This window comes from Periophthalmus magnuspinnatus, chromosome 14 (genome assembly GCF_009829125.3).
Source record: "Periophthalmus magnuspinnatus isolate fPerMag1 chromosome 14, fPerMag1.2.pri, whole genome shotgun sequence".
In the NCBI taxonomy this organism is placed as follows: domain Eukaryota; kingdom Metazoa; phylum Chordata; class Actinopteri; order Gobiiformes; family Gobiidae; genus Periophthalmus; species Periophthalmus magnuspinnatus.
Genome location: NC_047139.1, coordinates 4,205,810 through 4,220,693, shown reverse-complemented (window position 1 = coordinate 4,220,693; position 14,884 = coordinate 4,205,810). Strand labels below are relative to the sequence as shown.

The following is a 14,884-nucleotide window of genomic DNA, read 5'->3' as shown; positions in this document are numbered from 1 at the left end:
TTTGTCATATGGGCGTTTTATGTTTTACATGTTCCATTCTATCTCTAAAGTCTCAATCATTTGCCAATTTTTAGATCAAATGAATTCATGCTGATGGAAAAGTACTGAAGTCTCTGCATTATCTTCTAAGTTATGGTCAAAAACAGTTTGTCCTTTTCTGCCGTATCATAAAGTGTCAGGATATTTTACAGTTTTAAGTGGATTTAAAACACTTGGACTGTAGTTTTAACCTGACGCTCATTTGGTGGTGGGATATTTTCTATTAATGTGCATTTAGAAAAGTTGAGAGGAGTCAAGTCACAGCCTTGGTACCTTGAATTTTGGACAAATTATTAGAAATGAAGCTTCATCTAGTACAAAACAGTTTAGGTTATATGGTAATATGGCCTAAAACAGTTTGAGAGTGTAGTTTTCATACGTTTTTAAACCTATTTTAATGTTCGTCCCATTTGATTTGTGTGAAAGTGTGAATGGCAACATCATTAAATATCACAGTGGTAAAGGCAGGGGGTCATGGGGCAGTCTTCTACTTGGGCTTTCTGTTTCATGGGTGTCCAGTTTAAAGTACAAAGTACAAGAAAACACAAAAGACATGACACAATCATCACATGACAGTGAAACAGAGTGAAATATGACTCAGAGGGGGCGGCGTCTGCCTTCCAAGGAGTGGCTTCAGTCTAAGAGTTCATACAGTGTCACAGAAGCTCATAACTCACACCGACCCACGACACAGAGACGGACAGGAAGTCGAGCTGTGATGGCGACTTACACTGTAGAAAAACAACACGTGACTTTGACTGAATTACAGAAGCAAACATACAACCAATATTTGGAGAAGCTTTCATCAGAACACAGATATAACATTCCAGCTTATCCCAGACCAGAGCTCCATGTGACTCATGTGAGCCACAGCACTGATCTGAACGGTCTGCAGGGCATCAGGGCTGATGGAGGATTCAGAGATCCATACAACAGAGAACAAAAGGATTTTCTTGTGGCGTGGTTCAGTCTGACTGTGACTCCTGAAGATCTGAGCGACGCAGAGACCAGGGACATAAAGATAGTCCAACCAAGCGGTGCTGAAGAGGAGTTCAGACCGATGAGAGGAGAAGAGGAAGAGAGGAGGAGGGGAGAAGAGGAGGAGAGAAGGAGGGGAGAAGAGGAGGAGAGAAGGAGGGGAGGAGAGGAGGGAGCGGGTGGCGCTACGAGGCCTGGGGCAGGCCTCTTAGCCCCATTTGCATCGTCTCCGGCCTTCTTGTCCAGCTCCAGGTATGGCTCGTATCGTTTGACTTTTGACCTGATGGACGTCCTGGACCGGTACAGCGAGCAGGTGAGAGATCTGTCTGTTATTTATTTATTTATTTGATTGGGACAGTGTTCATGAACATGATACAACATGAATGTAAACACACCAGATTAAAGCCAAAAATATAAATTGCACATTTCCCTTAATCTGTCTGTGGGGGTCACAGGTCACGGCTGGTAGTGCCTTTGTGGGGGCGGGTCACAGGTCTGGGGGTGTGTCTTTGGGGGTCACAGGTGACCTCTGGCGGTGGAGTCCAATAGTCTATGCTTTTTCAGCATGTGTCAGTGGTGGTGGGAAATGTTTTTATTTTTTTAGGCCTCTTTTATGGAGGTGTTCAGTGGTTTTAACTGTTGTGTGGCAAGAGACCAAGTAGTTAAACAATAGTCTATGTGAGAGATAATCAGAGTAGAAATAGGTTTTAGCAGCACTCATGTTTAAGTTATTGTGATGAAAATTCAGATTATTGAATTGAATTACCTGGGACACTTCTTGTGTTTTTAAGGACAATGTTGGGTCTAGGTTAACTCCAAGGTATTTAAATTCTAGGACCAGATCAATTTCTCCTCCATTAAGAAAGACATTTGATTTCTTGAGTTCAGTATCATGTTTTCCCTTCCCTGAACTGCCCACTTAATGTGGTGGAGGAGTTTAAGCACCCAAATGATACTGGGAGCTTTGTTGTTTGGGGCTTCAGGCCCCTGGTGGGGTCACCCATTGCAAATGGATCCTGGGGGATGGGTCAGACTCAGAGCAGTTCAGAAACCTTTCATGACAGGAAAAAGATCCAGGCCAGCTACGTCGAGTGGATTGGTGTTAATGAGGCCCAGCCCCGGTGCCAGGCCTGGTGTGGGTGTTCGCCAGTGAGCGCCTGGTGGCCAGGCCTTTCCCCATGGGGCCCCGTCAGCTCAGCCTGAAGGAGTGACATGGAGTCGTCCTCCCGTTGACCCACCACCCGTGGGAGGATCCACGAAAGGCCGGTGCATGGAGATCTGGGTGCCGGTCGAAGGTGAGGGCCTCAATGACTGGATCTCCGCACATGGAGACTGGTTCTGGGGAAATGGAATGTCATCTCACTGGGGGCAAGGAGCCTGAGCTTGTGGGGGAAGTTGAGCGTTACTGGTTGGATATATTAGGCCTCACCTCCACACACAGCTTGGGCTCAGGAACCCAAATCCTGGAGAGGGGCTGGACTCTCCATTTCTCTGGCGATGCCCGCGGGGAGCATTGGCAAGCTGGTGTGGGCTTGCTTATTGCCCCACAGCTCAGCTACCTCATGTTGGAGTTCACCCCGGTGAACGAGAAGGTCGCGTCCCTGCGCCTTTGGGTGGGGGACAGGTCTCTCACTGTTGTGTCAGACTACGGGCCGAACAGCAGTGCCCAGTCTTCTTGGAATCCCTGGGAGGGGCACTAGACAGTGCACCGACCGAGGACTTTGGTGTTCTGCTGGGGGACTTCAACGCCCATGTGGGTCATGAGAGGGACAGAACAGTCAACCAATCACCACCTGGTGGTTAATTAGATCCGCTGGTAGAGGACGAAGCCAGACAGACCTGGCAGGCCAAAGTGTACTGTGAGTGTCTGTTGGGAACATCTGGCGCAGCCCTCTGTCAGGGGGGTTTTCAACTTGCACCTTTGGAAGAGCTTCTCCCTGATCCTGAGGGAGGTTGGGTACATGGACTGTGAGTGGGCCATGGTCTCCGCTTCTATTATCGATGCAGCCACTCATAGCTGCGGTCATAAGGTCTGTGGTGCTTGTCACGGCGGCCACCCCCCAACCTGGTGGTGGACACTGGAAGTAAGGGATGCCGTCAGCCTGAAGAAGGAGTCTTATTGAGCCTCGTTAGGTTGTGGGACTCCTGAGACAGCCGACAAGTACCGGCGGGCCAAACATGCCATGGCTCGTGCTGTCGCTGTGGCAAAAACTGGGGGTTGGGAGGAGTCCGGGGAGGCCATGGAGGAGGACTATCGGACGGCCTCAAAGAAATTCTGGCAAACTGTCTGACGCCTCAGGAAGCCGTGCTTCATAAACACTGTTTGCGAGGGGCAAGGCGCTGGGAGTGGATGAAGTACATCCCGAGTACCTTAAGTCTCTGGATGTTGAGGGGCTGCCTTGGTTGACACGTCTCTACAACATCGCTTGGCGCTCAGGGACAGTACGTCTGGACTGGCAGACCGGGGTGGTGGTCCCTCTCTTTAGGAAGGCACACAGAAGCCCCTTTGGTTTATTTCCACGGTCCCACATTAATTTAACCTGATTAGGTGTCTTTAGAATCTTTGTCTCCCCATGCCTTCTCATTACAGAGAGATATTCTAGTCTTTTTTTGAGCAGGACAGTGATTTAATACAGAGTGTTTGCAATACGATCCCATTTAGGTCCTCATCAGACATTGGTGTCAGGTCAACTGTCACTTGTCCTCCGGTGCGTGTTGTTGTTTTTAGCCTCTTAACTGCTCTGCTAGCTCCGCTAGCCACAGCTGACACGATGTGCTCCCAACGAATGTCCTCACGGTGGTGGTGAAGAGGCAGTTGAGGCGGTGGTTTTGTCCATGGAAAGAAGTGACATGATTGTCGCTCCATGTGTCCCACTGAGCACCAGGCGCCCCGGACCACTCACGAAACCCGCTGCCGCTGTAGAGGAGTCACACAGGGCGATAGATGCGGGCCCGCTGGGCAAAGAATCCATAGCAGCTCATCACGGCCCACAGGTGAGTTTGCAGGGGTATTGCAGTGGACGGGGTGGGTGTTTTCCCTGGTGGTGGTGATGGAGGTTCAGATTCAGTCAGTCTTTTGGGAGGCACCGAGTTGAGGTGGATGTCTCCCGATAAAAGTGGGCAGGTAAAAGCATGCGACTTTGTGGTATTTTCAATGTCCTGGTGCAGCTTTTACTACTTTTGGAGGAGCAGTAAAAGAGAGATGGAAAAACAAAAGTAGCACAGCATATCTTCCAAATCCAAAATGTTTGACAGCATTGATTCTGGCTGGAGCTTGTCTGTCACATGCTCTGTTGTTATTTTAAGCTCCATTGTAGTTGTTTCGGTGTAGTAAGAGAAGACCAGTGTTGTTTAGACTGCATTTTAAAGTGTCCAGAAGTGAAACATAGACAAAGAGTGCGACAACAACTCCTATCTTACCTGCCGCCGCCATCTTGATCGTATGCTTTATAAACATCAGTCTCACTTTGTGTTCTCATGTCATTATTAAACCAGTTCTGTGGTGGGTGGCGTCCTGTCATGAGAACGTGGAAAACCGAGCTGTACAGACAGGAAGTGTTGTATGCAGTACTAGTCCACAGCCCGCACCATAACAACAGGTTCTCGCACTTCCCTCTGCTGGAGGAGACCCCACACAGCATCTGTGCGTTCAGAGATGAGCTCATCCCATACTTCCTCTGGAGACCTCAGGCCATGAGTGAGACACACAGGTAAGACACTGTTACTCTGCACTGCCCTCTACTGTCTGATGTCTGCTGCAGACAGTCCTGACTGTAGGGGGTGTAAGCAGCACTAAGACGGTGTAAACAAAGATTCCTCTGATGGTAATACACTCTGATGGTTACCAAAACATAACACACCTGTTTGAGACAACAAACCCTTAACTCTCTCAAACTATGAAATGCTGACTGTTTTTTCCATGTTGTTCTGTTGGATTCTGGAGACAGTGTGTTTGTTTGTTTCAGGTTTGAGCTGTTGGATTCTGGGGACACTGTGTCTGTTCCTGACGAGTTTTTCGTGTGGGACCATGTGGCTCTGGCTCTGGTGGTGGATGATCAGGTACCATCTCTCCTCTTTATCTGGACAAACATGTCTCTGTTTTACATCTCGATGACTCTGTAACATTAGAGTTAAACTCTTAAAACAAAAGGTTCTAGAAGGTCCAAAAAGGTTCTTTTATTGAACTGTTCAATACCAGTTCATTCTGTTTCGGGTGGTGGTGTGATTCCTCTGCACCTGGAGTGTCTTGCTCAAGGACAATTTTGTGTCTGTGTTTTACAGGTGCTGCATTTCACTGAAAAGAAGCTGCGGACGAGCCTGAGATTCTGTGAGGAGGATTACCCAAAAGTCAACCAAAACATAATGTTTGAGTCACATGACGACGCCAACAGAGCTGTGCAGGACCTGTGGCCAGGTTCAGGAGACCTGGAGAAGTTTGACGAGTCTCCTCTGCATATTTCCACATCCTAAATAATCTTTCAACACATTTAAAACATTTGTATTAGTTTGGATTTTTGTGCAACTTTTTCATGAATGAATTATAACTGATAGCACGTTCTGTGCAGACGTCTTAGTAATGAAGTAGGACCTAAGTGTCTGTGGACACTAGTTTGTCCTCACACTTAAATTTCATAGAATAACATGGGGCATTTTTATTGACTTCTAAACATCATTATGGGTCCTTGTTCTACAGAAGTAAAAGAAAAATGACTGGTGGACACTGCCTTATGTCTCTTTGAGGGGAGTTAGCTCGTCCCTTCAGAGGCTTGAATGATCAGCCAAACGTCTTCACTCTAAAACTGTTTGTCCAGTGGCAGATTTTTTTTTTTTCTTTTACTATGGCTCATACCTGGACGACTGAGGGATTACACAGACTAATGTTATGGAAATCTTTACTTACAGTGTTTTACCTCATTTGTACTTTGTCTTATAGACTGGGGGCTGAATTGCAGGAGTCGTAATCCCAGTCTCTTAGCTTTCTTAGTTCAAGAATATTTTTTCCAGGGACAGGTAAATTTAATAAAGCAGACTTTGATTCAAGACAATTTCCCAGTTCATTTTGTTATTTAGCTGTTTAGCTTGTAGAAATTCCACAACACAAGAGACCAGACAAGGGGTTGGCAACCCGCAGCTCTAGAGCCGCATGCGGCTCTTTTATCCTTATACTGCGGCTCTGCGTGGCTTGGGAAAATACATTTTAAGTATTTAATTGAAGTATATATATATATATATATTTTTTTTTTTTGTATTTAGAAAAAAAAAGAAAAACGGCTACAACGACGACGACACCTTAACATAAGCGCACAGTTGACGTAGGTGTAGGCCTGTCCCATTTCGGTGTAGCCTTTGTGGTCAACGGAGGAGCACCCTACGTCGGTCGAGTCCTTCAAACGATACTTCGAAATGTGCAACCGTCGAACTGAGACACGGCCTTCGTCGGCTGCGTTTGAAGGGCTCTAACGTCACCTCCAGAGCGATAAGGCCCGTCCCATTTCGTGCATCCCACTAATGCGACCGACAAATGTGCCATACGTTTCCATGGAGATCGACCGTGAATGAAGGGCACATCCGAGCAGACTTTGCGCACAGCTATTTCCCATCATGCACTGTGCGTCATTTCTTCTACAGGAGAAAATCCGCAGCCACTACGGAAGACGCTTTTAAATGTAAGTACTGGTTTACCTCAGCTACAACAGTGCTACATGAAACTGTTCAAATTTGAATAAAAAGCAGCTGTCACGGTTGCTAGGCGATGTAGCGTAAGTGCACGGACATCGGTTGACGTATGCTCCGTGGTGTACGCCTGTCCCATTTCAGCATGTCCTTTGCTGTCGATGGAGGCTACACGGAGGAGCACCCTTCATCGGGCCTTGCGAACGGTGCTTCGAAGGGTGCAGCCACTGAACTGGGTGTCGACCAATTATGGCCCCTGCCCAACAGGTACAAAGTGGAACCGTAGTACATGGTATTAAGTGTTGATACCGAAACTGAAAAAAAACCCCAAAAAAAACAAAACACAAAAAGTAATAATTTGCTCCACTTGCTCCACAGGTCTATAATGCGACGACAGCCCGACTCCTGTCCCTTCTGCATCAGGACACTTCAGGGCTGCTGTTCACACACGAGCCAGAGGGGGGCGCTCCTGTCACATATGAGCCAGAAGGGGGCCCTCCTCCTGTCACACATCAAGTCTGAGGCACCTTTATTTGAACTTTGAACCTTCCCTCCAAAAAAATCAGATTTGAGTGACCAACCAACCAGGACTAAACCAGGACTAAACTAGGACTGAACCAGGATTGAACCAGGACTAAACCAGGACTAAACCAGGAGGTGGGTTCCTGAAGTCCTCCTCATGTGAGATGGTTCATGTGGCTCATGTGGGAGATGTTCTTTGGTGCTGGTCCATGGAGAGACTTGTTCACACTGAGCTGCTTTAAAGTCTATTCTCTGAGCCTACAGTCAGAGGGGAGGGGCTACAGTCAGAGGGGAGGGCTACAGTCAGAGGGGAGGGGCTACAGTCAGAGGGGAGGGGCTACAGTCAGAGGGGAGGGCTACAGTCAGAGGGGAGGGCTACGGTCAGAGGGGAGGGGCTACGGTCAGAGGGGAGGGCTGCAGTCAGAGGGGAGGGCTGCAGTCAGAGGGGAGGGGCTACGGTCAGAGGGGAGGGGCTACAGTCAGAGGGGAGGGCTACAGTCAGAGGGGAGGGCTACAGTCAGAGGGGAGGGCTACAGTCAGAGGGGAGGGCTACAGTCAGAGGGGAGGGGCTACAGTCAGAGGGGAGGGCTACAGTCAGAGGGGAGGGCTGCAGTCAGAGGGGAGGGGCTACAGTCAGAGGGGAGGGCTACAGTCAGAGGGGAGGGCTGCAGTCAGAGGGGAGGGGCTCAGAGGAATAGCTTCAGTTTAGTTTTGAGTTTCTGAGTGTTATTGCAGAGGCAGAGAGACAGCGTTACAGAAGCTCACAACTCACACCGACCCAGGAAACAAGCTGACAGGAAATAGAGCTGTGATGGCGAGGTACACCGAACCAGAAAAACACCTGACTTTGGATGAATTAAACCAGCAAACATACAACAATTATCTGTACAAGCTTTCACCAGAACATGGATATAACATTCCAGCTTATCCCAGACCGGAGCTCCATGTGACGCATGTGAGCCACAGCACTGATCTGGAGGCTCTGGAGGGCATCAGGGCTGATGGAGGATTCAGAGATCCAATCGACAGAACACCAAAAGTGGTGTGGTTCCGTCTGACTGTGACTCCTGATGATCTGAGAGACGCAGAGGCCAGGACAATGGAGATAGTCAAACCAGGCGGGGTCGAAGAGGAGTTCAGGCCTATGCGGGCTTATGGTGGTCAGCCCAGGGATAAAGAGTTTCTGTCGAAATTTGCCTCGTCTCCGGCCTTCTTGTCCAGCTCTAGATACGGCTCGTATCGTTTCACCTTTGACTTGAGGGACGTCCTGGACAAGTACAGTGAGCAGGTGAGAGATCTGTCTGTTCTTTATAAACACCAGTGTCACTTAATGTTCTAATGAGTCTCACTTGTGCCCATAGACTGTTTAATAGAAGTGGACCACAGACTGTTATTGTTTTCATTGTATGTACACGTTTCTATTGTTGCTGTCACTACTATTATTGTCATTATTATTGCCTTATTCATTAACTAATTTATTTATTGAATTAATTTGTGGTTCTGATGGAGATAAATAAATGGATGAATATAAACACACATATTAAATATTAAAATAAAGAACATGAATTATTAAATAATAATTTAAATATACACACATATATATATATATATATATATATATATATATATATATATATATACACAATAATAACAATTATTAATCATAATAAATTAATTATTAATCAATAATAATGATAATTGACAACAAATACATAAAAAGATTAGGGTTAGCAAGGAATGGGCGCGTTTCTAGGGGGTACTGCCCCTTGAGTGAGTCTCACCAAAACCTTGCCTCTTTTAATGCATTGTACAGGACACGCACGCACACACATTTTACATTTAAATCTAAATAACCAATACCACCATTAGGACCACAAAACTAACATAGAGCAATATTGACCAACACTGAGTATGACAGCAATAATAAAACCTGTTATCGTTATCTTTACTTGTATTATTAATATTATTAGTATTACTTCTTTATCTCCGCACACACACTCATACACTCACCCCCCCCCCCCCCCCCACACACACGCATACTTACAAAGAAAACCAACCAAGACAGAATAATGCAGGTACCGTACTGTACTCCCCCCCCCCAACACTTTTACACATCAACACAACTTTCTCTGTAAATAGTAAGCTGTAAATATTGTATGTGTTTCTATGTCACTGGGTGTTCTTCAAAATAAAAAAAAAAAAGAAGTGGACCACAGACTGTATATATAAATAGACATAGCTAACCTGCTAGCAGCTGCTTTTCAAACAGGAAGTGATCGTGGGCGACTTTCAGCTCTATTAACTCACTTTGTATTGGAAAAAAAAACCCTCTCTCTGTACCTGCTGCTGTCAGACTCGTCATTTTGGTTTTAAACGTTTGTCTTAACCCGCTCTACTGATCCTGGGGTTTTTATTTTATTTGTAAATCAAGATATGAACATTGTTTGTCTGTTATTAGACAAAATATTTAAATAAAAAGACAGGATCATGTAGAGCCAACAGTTTAAGGTCAGAATGACGAGTCTGACAGCAGCAGTTACACAGAGAGGGGACAGTTTTTACACAGAAAGTGAATTTGAACCAGATTTGAAGGAACCACTTGGTGCACACTTTCACTTCCTGTTTAGAATGTGATGGATGGCCCGTTATGTTCATTTATACATACAGTCTGTGCTTGTATCTTGTGCAGTTCTGTGGTGGGCGGTCTCCTGTTATGAGAAGGTGGAAAACTCAGCTGTACAAACAGGAAGTGATGTATGCAGTACTGGTCCACAGCCCGCACCAAAACAAGAAGTTCAAAAGGTTCCCTCGGCTGGAGAAGACTCCAGACAACATCTGTGCGTTCAGAGATGGGCCAAAGCCATACTTCCTCTGGAGACCTCAGGCCATGTGTGGGACACACAGGTAAGACACTGTCTGAGACAACACACCTGTAAACTGCTCTTTGTGTCTCTTTGTGTTTTTCTCCCTGTCTCTCTCTCTCTTTTTCAAACTGCTGTAAAGTGTGTTTGTTTGTTTCAGTGGTGTTCTGTTGGACTCTGGGGACAGTGGTGTTCTGCTGGACTCTGGGGACAGTGGTGTTCTGCTGGACTCTGGGGACAGTGGTGTTCTGTTGGTCTCTGGGGACAGTGGTGTTCTGTTGGTCTCTGGGGACAGTGGTGTTCTGTTGGACTCTGGGGACAGTGTTGTTCTGTTGGACTCTGGGGACAGTGTTGTTCTGCTGGACTCTGGGGACAGTGTTGTTCTGTTGGACTCTGGGGACAGTGTTGTTCTGCTGGACTCTGGGGACAGTGGTGTTCTGTTGGACTCTGGGGACAGTGGTGTTCTGTTGGACTCTGGGGACACTGTGTTTGTTTGTTTCAGATTTAAGCTGTTGGACTCTGGGGACACTGTGTCTATTCCTAAAGAGTTTTTCGTGTGGGACCATGTGGCTCTGGCTCTGGTGGTGGATGATCAGGTACCATCACTGCTCTTTATCTGGACAAACATGTCCATGTTTTACATCTCGATGATTCTGTGTAGCAGTTATGTTAATAAACCAAAAACTCGCTCTCTGTCTCGCTCTTTGTCTCTTTCCATCGCCCTCTGTCTTTCTCTGTGTTTTACAGGTGCTCCAATTCAGCGGCAATAAGCTGCAGAAGAGTCTGAGGTTTTGTGAGCGGGGGAAGCGTCAAGTGCGCCACGATGTGACGTTTGAGCCATATGGCACAGCCAACAAAGTCGTGCATGAGCTCTGGCCTTATTCAAAAGCTCTGCAAAGGTTTGACTTGTCTCACCTCCACATCCTCTGAGGAACGCCCAAAGAACCCCCGAAGAACCCCCGAAGAACCCCCGAAGAACGACCGAAGAACTCCCGAAGAACGCCCGAAGAACGCCCGAAGAACCCCCGAAGAACCCCGAACAACGCCCAAAGAATGCTCGAAGAACGCTCGAAGAACGCCCGAAGAACGCCCGAAGAACCCCCGAAGAACCCCCGAAGAGTGCCTGAAGAGCGCAGGACCCCTGGCCCCTCGTCATTTCGTCCAGGGGCCAGGGGCTAAAGTCTAAGTCTTTGACAAAAGGCAAAGCTTCATTTAGACCTAAAACTGTCACAAAAACACATCCAGCTTTTCTTTGACTTTCCTCTGATGCTCCAGAGGCTCCATTTCCCCCAAACACAGTTTGACAAACAGCAAACTCTGACGAGTCTCACTCATGTTGCTTTTGTAAAGATATTTTTCACACTCAGGTTATGGTCAGGACCAGAGTCAGGACCAGGGTCAGGACCAGGTTTAGTACCAGGGCCAGGACCAGGTTTAGGATATGGGTTAGGACGAGGCTTAGGTTAAGGAACAAGTGAGTTTTAGTGTTTTTGGTTCACGATTTAACCGAGTCTTGGCAAAAATGAGCTGTATTTTTAGACAAAAAAAAACAAAAAAAAAAACTACAAAGATGTTCTCAACTGTTTTTAACAGATCATAAAATGCTGTGTCTCTGAACTTAAATCTAAGACATGAACTCACTGTCCAGGAAACACAGGACACAGCAGAGACAGCTTTGACTGACATGGAGTACGAAGCCCCGCCCCCAGACGAAATGCAGAGAATTTAGGGAGTCCCTGAGGAAAGCCAGAATTAGGATCTGTTTTAGCAAATAATAAACACACTCATTTGGCCTTTTATTTCATTGTTTGGTTTTGTCTTAACGTAGAAATGTTCTCCACACTGTTGTGTTCAGATCTTTAACCACGTTCTCGTCGTTTCCTCTCGTTGAGCCTCTGAAGGCGAGCGAGTCCCGCCCCACAGACGTTAAATAAACAGCTCTTGAGGTGCTGGGCAGACTCCTAAATGTCAGGGCCACATTGGAGTGCGACAGATAATAGAAATTACAAGGTCAGTCTGGGGTAATAATACAGACAATACTTTTCCTGTAAAGTTAGGCTAATGCTAATGCTAATGGTTTCCAGCTAAACATAAACACAAGAATGAAAAAAACATTAAGTTAGAAATGGACCAAACACGAGTTGTTTAAACTGTCAAAAGTTTGTTCTCACACACTGTAACATTTAACAAAATAACGGTGTTTTCTTATATTTTTATTCGTCAGATAATCTCTCTGTGACATTAGAGGAGTTTTGGCTCAGTGGGATTTTATAATTTAAAACCAGGAAGTTGTTTTTTTGTTTGGTTTTTTTTCTTTTTTTTTACCACATTTAACTTGAGTTTTATTCTTAGTAATGAACGTGCTGACATAATGACAGGGCCACTGCCACGTCTAGGTCAGGGATTGGTGACCTTTAACCCCCAAAGAGCCATTTGGACACGGTTTCCATGGAAACGAAAAACAGTGGGAGCCGCAAACACTTTTAAAAATTTTTTTATTTTCTAAGTTTGTCCTTTTCTGCCGTATCATAAAGTGTCAGGATATTTTACGGTTTTAAGTGGATTTAAAACACTTGGACTGTAGTTTTAACCTGAAGCTCATTTGGTGGTGGGATATTTTCTATTAATGTGCATTTAGAAAAGTAGAGAGAAGTTAAGTCACAGCCTTAGTTATTATAAATAAAGCCTTGAATTATTATAAATAAAGCTTCATTATCTACAAAAAGTTTTATTTAGCTAAATATGGCCTAAAACAGTTTGAGAGTGTAGCTTTTTAGGATAAAAATGTATCTGTCATGATGTTCGTGCCATTTGATTTGTTGATTTATAAAAGTACAGAGAAAGTGTGATTATTCGTCTGGAGACCTCAGGCTGAAAATGTGCCCTGCGTTTCCATGTAACCAAAGCGTGCACACTTTGAGCACCGCGATATCCCATCATGCACCGCGCTTACGTAAAAAAAAAAAAGAAGAAAATGAAGTCCGCTACGCAATGCACATTCAAACGTTCGACATGAAACTGTTCAATCTGAATAAAGATCTGTACAGTGTGTTTGAGGATTAAAAACCTTTCCAGCTCTGGCACACACTTACACACACAATAATAAGACAATGAACTGGCACGGCATAGAAGGTAAACAGCGCCCTCTACTGGTATTAAAGTAGTTTCGCCACAGATCAAATTAAACCTGGTCCAAATACTGAATCTTTAAACTGCAATGTCCCACTTTATGCAGAGCTAATCAGTGTTTTCCGGTTTATAGACTGTGGATGTAAAAATGATACCGTTTCCTCTGTCTCTGTTAGAACAAGGTTTATTTTGTTAAAGTTAAAAAAAATCACCTGGAACGCTACATTTGTCTATTGATTCAAAGGGAAAGATTAATTCCTTATTCCATTCAATTTAAACAGAAATAAACGGCCGCGACGACGACGACACTTTGACTCTTCATCTATTAAATAATAAATAATTAAAAATAACGTACGTAACATAAGCGCATTTAAAACATTTGGCTTTTTTGTGCAAATTTTTAATAAATGAATTCTTTCCAGACGTCTTAGTAATGAAGTAGGGCCTAAGTGTCTGTGGAGGGGACACTAGTTTGTCCTCATGTTTAAATTTCATAGTATAACATTGACTTATATCAGGCTTCTCCTTATGTTGCAGTGTCCAAAGTGCAGCAAACAGTGGGGCAAAAAAAAGTATTTATTCAGCCACCAATTGTGCAAGTTTTCCCATTTAAAAAGATGAGACTCCTGTAATTTTCATCATAGTTTCACTTCAACTATGAGACAAAATGGAAAGAAAGAATCCAGGAAATCACATTGTAGGATTTTTGTATGAATTAACTGGTAAAATAAGTTTTGTTCACCTACAAACGAGCAAGATTTGAGTCTCACAGACCTGTAACTTCTTCTTTACGCGGCTCCTCTGTCCTCCACTCGTTACCTGTGTTAATGGCCCCTGTTTGAACTCGTTATCAGTATAAAAGACGCCTGTCCACAAGCTCAAACAGTCACACTCCAAACGCCACTATGGCCCAGACCAAAGAGCAAAGGAACCACAAACAAAACTGTAGACCAGGCCCCGAACACTCAATCTGCAGTAGATAAGCAGTTGTCTGTAATGGCTGTTATTTGAGAGGGACAGCGCACATCAGCTCTCTTCTTTTTTTTTTTAAATTCCAACTAAACCAACTATTTCTGGTCTGACTGTGTTAAAATAAAGCTCAGATTAAAGTCTAACAAGCCTCAGACAGAGCAGTGCTTACAGTTAGCATCACAGCCCCAGAGAATGTTGATGACGTCAGCTGCAAAGTGTCGATTTTCTTTTGTTTTATTGATGTTCATGTCGAAATTATCCTATAAAAACAATGTTAAGCCTGTAAAATATAAGAATAAGAACGTTTTAGATTCAAATTCAATTTCATGTTTATTTTAAATCTGAAATGCTTCAAAGTTTCTCCTCCAGGGGGCGCCGTTCTGCAGGAAACCACAAACAATAACACAGGTTGCAGTTGTGATTTCAGGCCAGTAGAGGGCAGCATATCTCAACAAACACAAGTCAAACATCCTGGATTCATACAGATTTCTCAGTTATGATTGAATACTTTTTTATCAGTTAATTTAGTTAAAGCGACTACTTTTTGGCCGATATTGACTCTGATTTCTTTTAAATCGTTTTTTTTTTTTTTTAGTGGAGGGGGATTTCTTTAACAGAAAAAAAGAGAACTGTGTGTTACACTGAACTCTGTTTTGAAAATGATGTATTTATTTATTTATTTATTCAGGCCTATTTTTATTTATTTATTT

At 44.6% G+C, this 14,884-nt stretch overlaps 2 protein-coding genes across 2 annotated transcripts; both read left to right on the top strand.

Moving 5' to 3' along the window:
* Nucleotides 1-631: 631 nt before the first annotated feature.
* On the top strand, nucleotides 632-6,021 carry LOC129456800 (uncharacterized). Its single transcript, XM_055226692.1, has 5 exons — nucleotides 632-1,076; nucleotides 1,179-1,330; nucleotides 4,513-4,727; nucleotides 4,983-5,076; nucleotides 5,299-6,021. The coding sequence occupies exons 1-5, from the start codon at nucleotides 632-634 to the stop codon at nucleotides 5,485-5,487; spliced, it is 1,095 nt and encodes a 364-aa protein (XP_055082667.1). The 3' UTR covers nucleotides 5,488-6,021.
* Nucleotides 6,022-7,285: 1,264 nt separating this feature from the next.
* Nucleotides 7,286-12,626, top strand: LOC117381759 (uncharacterized). Its single transcript, XM_033978769.2, has 5 exons — nucleotides 7,286-7,347; nucleotides 7,948-8,500; nucleotides 9,902-10,116; nucleotides 10,576-10,669; nucleotides 10,821-12,626. The coding sequence occupies exons 2-5, from the start codon at nucleotides 8,024-8,026 to the stop codon at nucleotides 11,001-11,003; spliced, it is 969 nt and encodes a 322-aa protein (XP_033834660.1). The 5' UTR covers nucleotides 7,286-7,347; nucleotides 7,948-8,023; the 3' UTR covers nucleotides 11,004-12,626.
* Nucleotides 12,627-14,884: the final 2,258 nt, after the last annotated feature.

Coding starts and splice junctions, on each gene's coding strand:
- LOC129456800 (XM_055226692.1), top strand. CDS start 632: ATGACTCAGAGGGGGCGGCGTCTGCCTTCCAAGGAGTGGCTTCAGTCT. Junction 1,077..1,178: donor AAAGATAGTCCAACCAAGCG/GTGCTGAAGAGG, acceptor AGAGAAGGAGGG/GAGGAGAGGAGGGAGCGGGT. Junction 1,331..4,512: donor TGGACCGGTACAGCGAGCAG/GTGAGAGATCTG, acceptor TTATTAAACCAG/TTCTGTGGTGGGTGGCGTCC.
- LOC117381759 (XM_033978769.2), top strand. CDS start 8,024: ATGGCGAGGTACACCGAACCAGAAAAACACCTGACTTTGGATGAATTA. Junction 8,501..9,901: donor TGGACAAGTACAGTGAGCAG/GTGAGAGATCTG, acceptor TATCTTGTGCAG/TTCTGTGGTGGGCGGTCTCC. Junction 10,117..10,575: donor GCCATGTGTGGGACACACAG/GTAAGACACTGT, acceptor TGTTTGTTTCAG/ATTTAAGCTGTTGGACTCTG.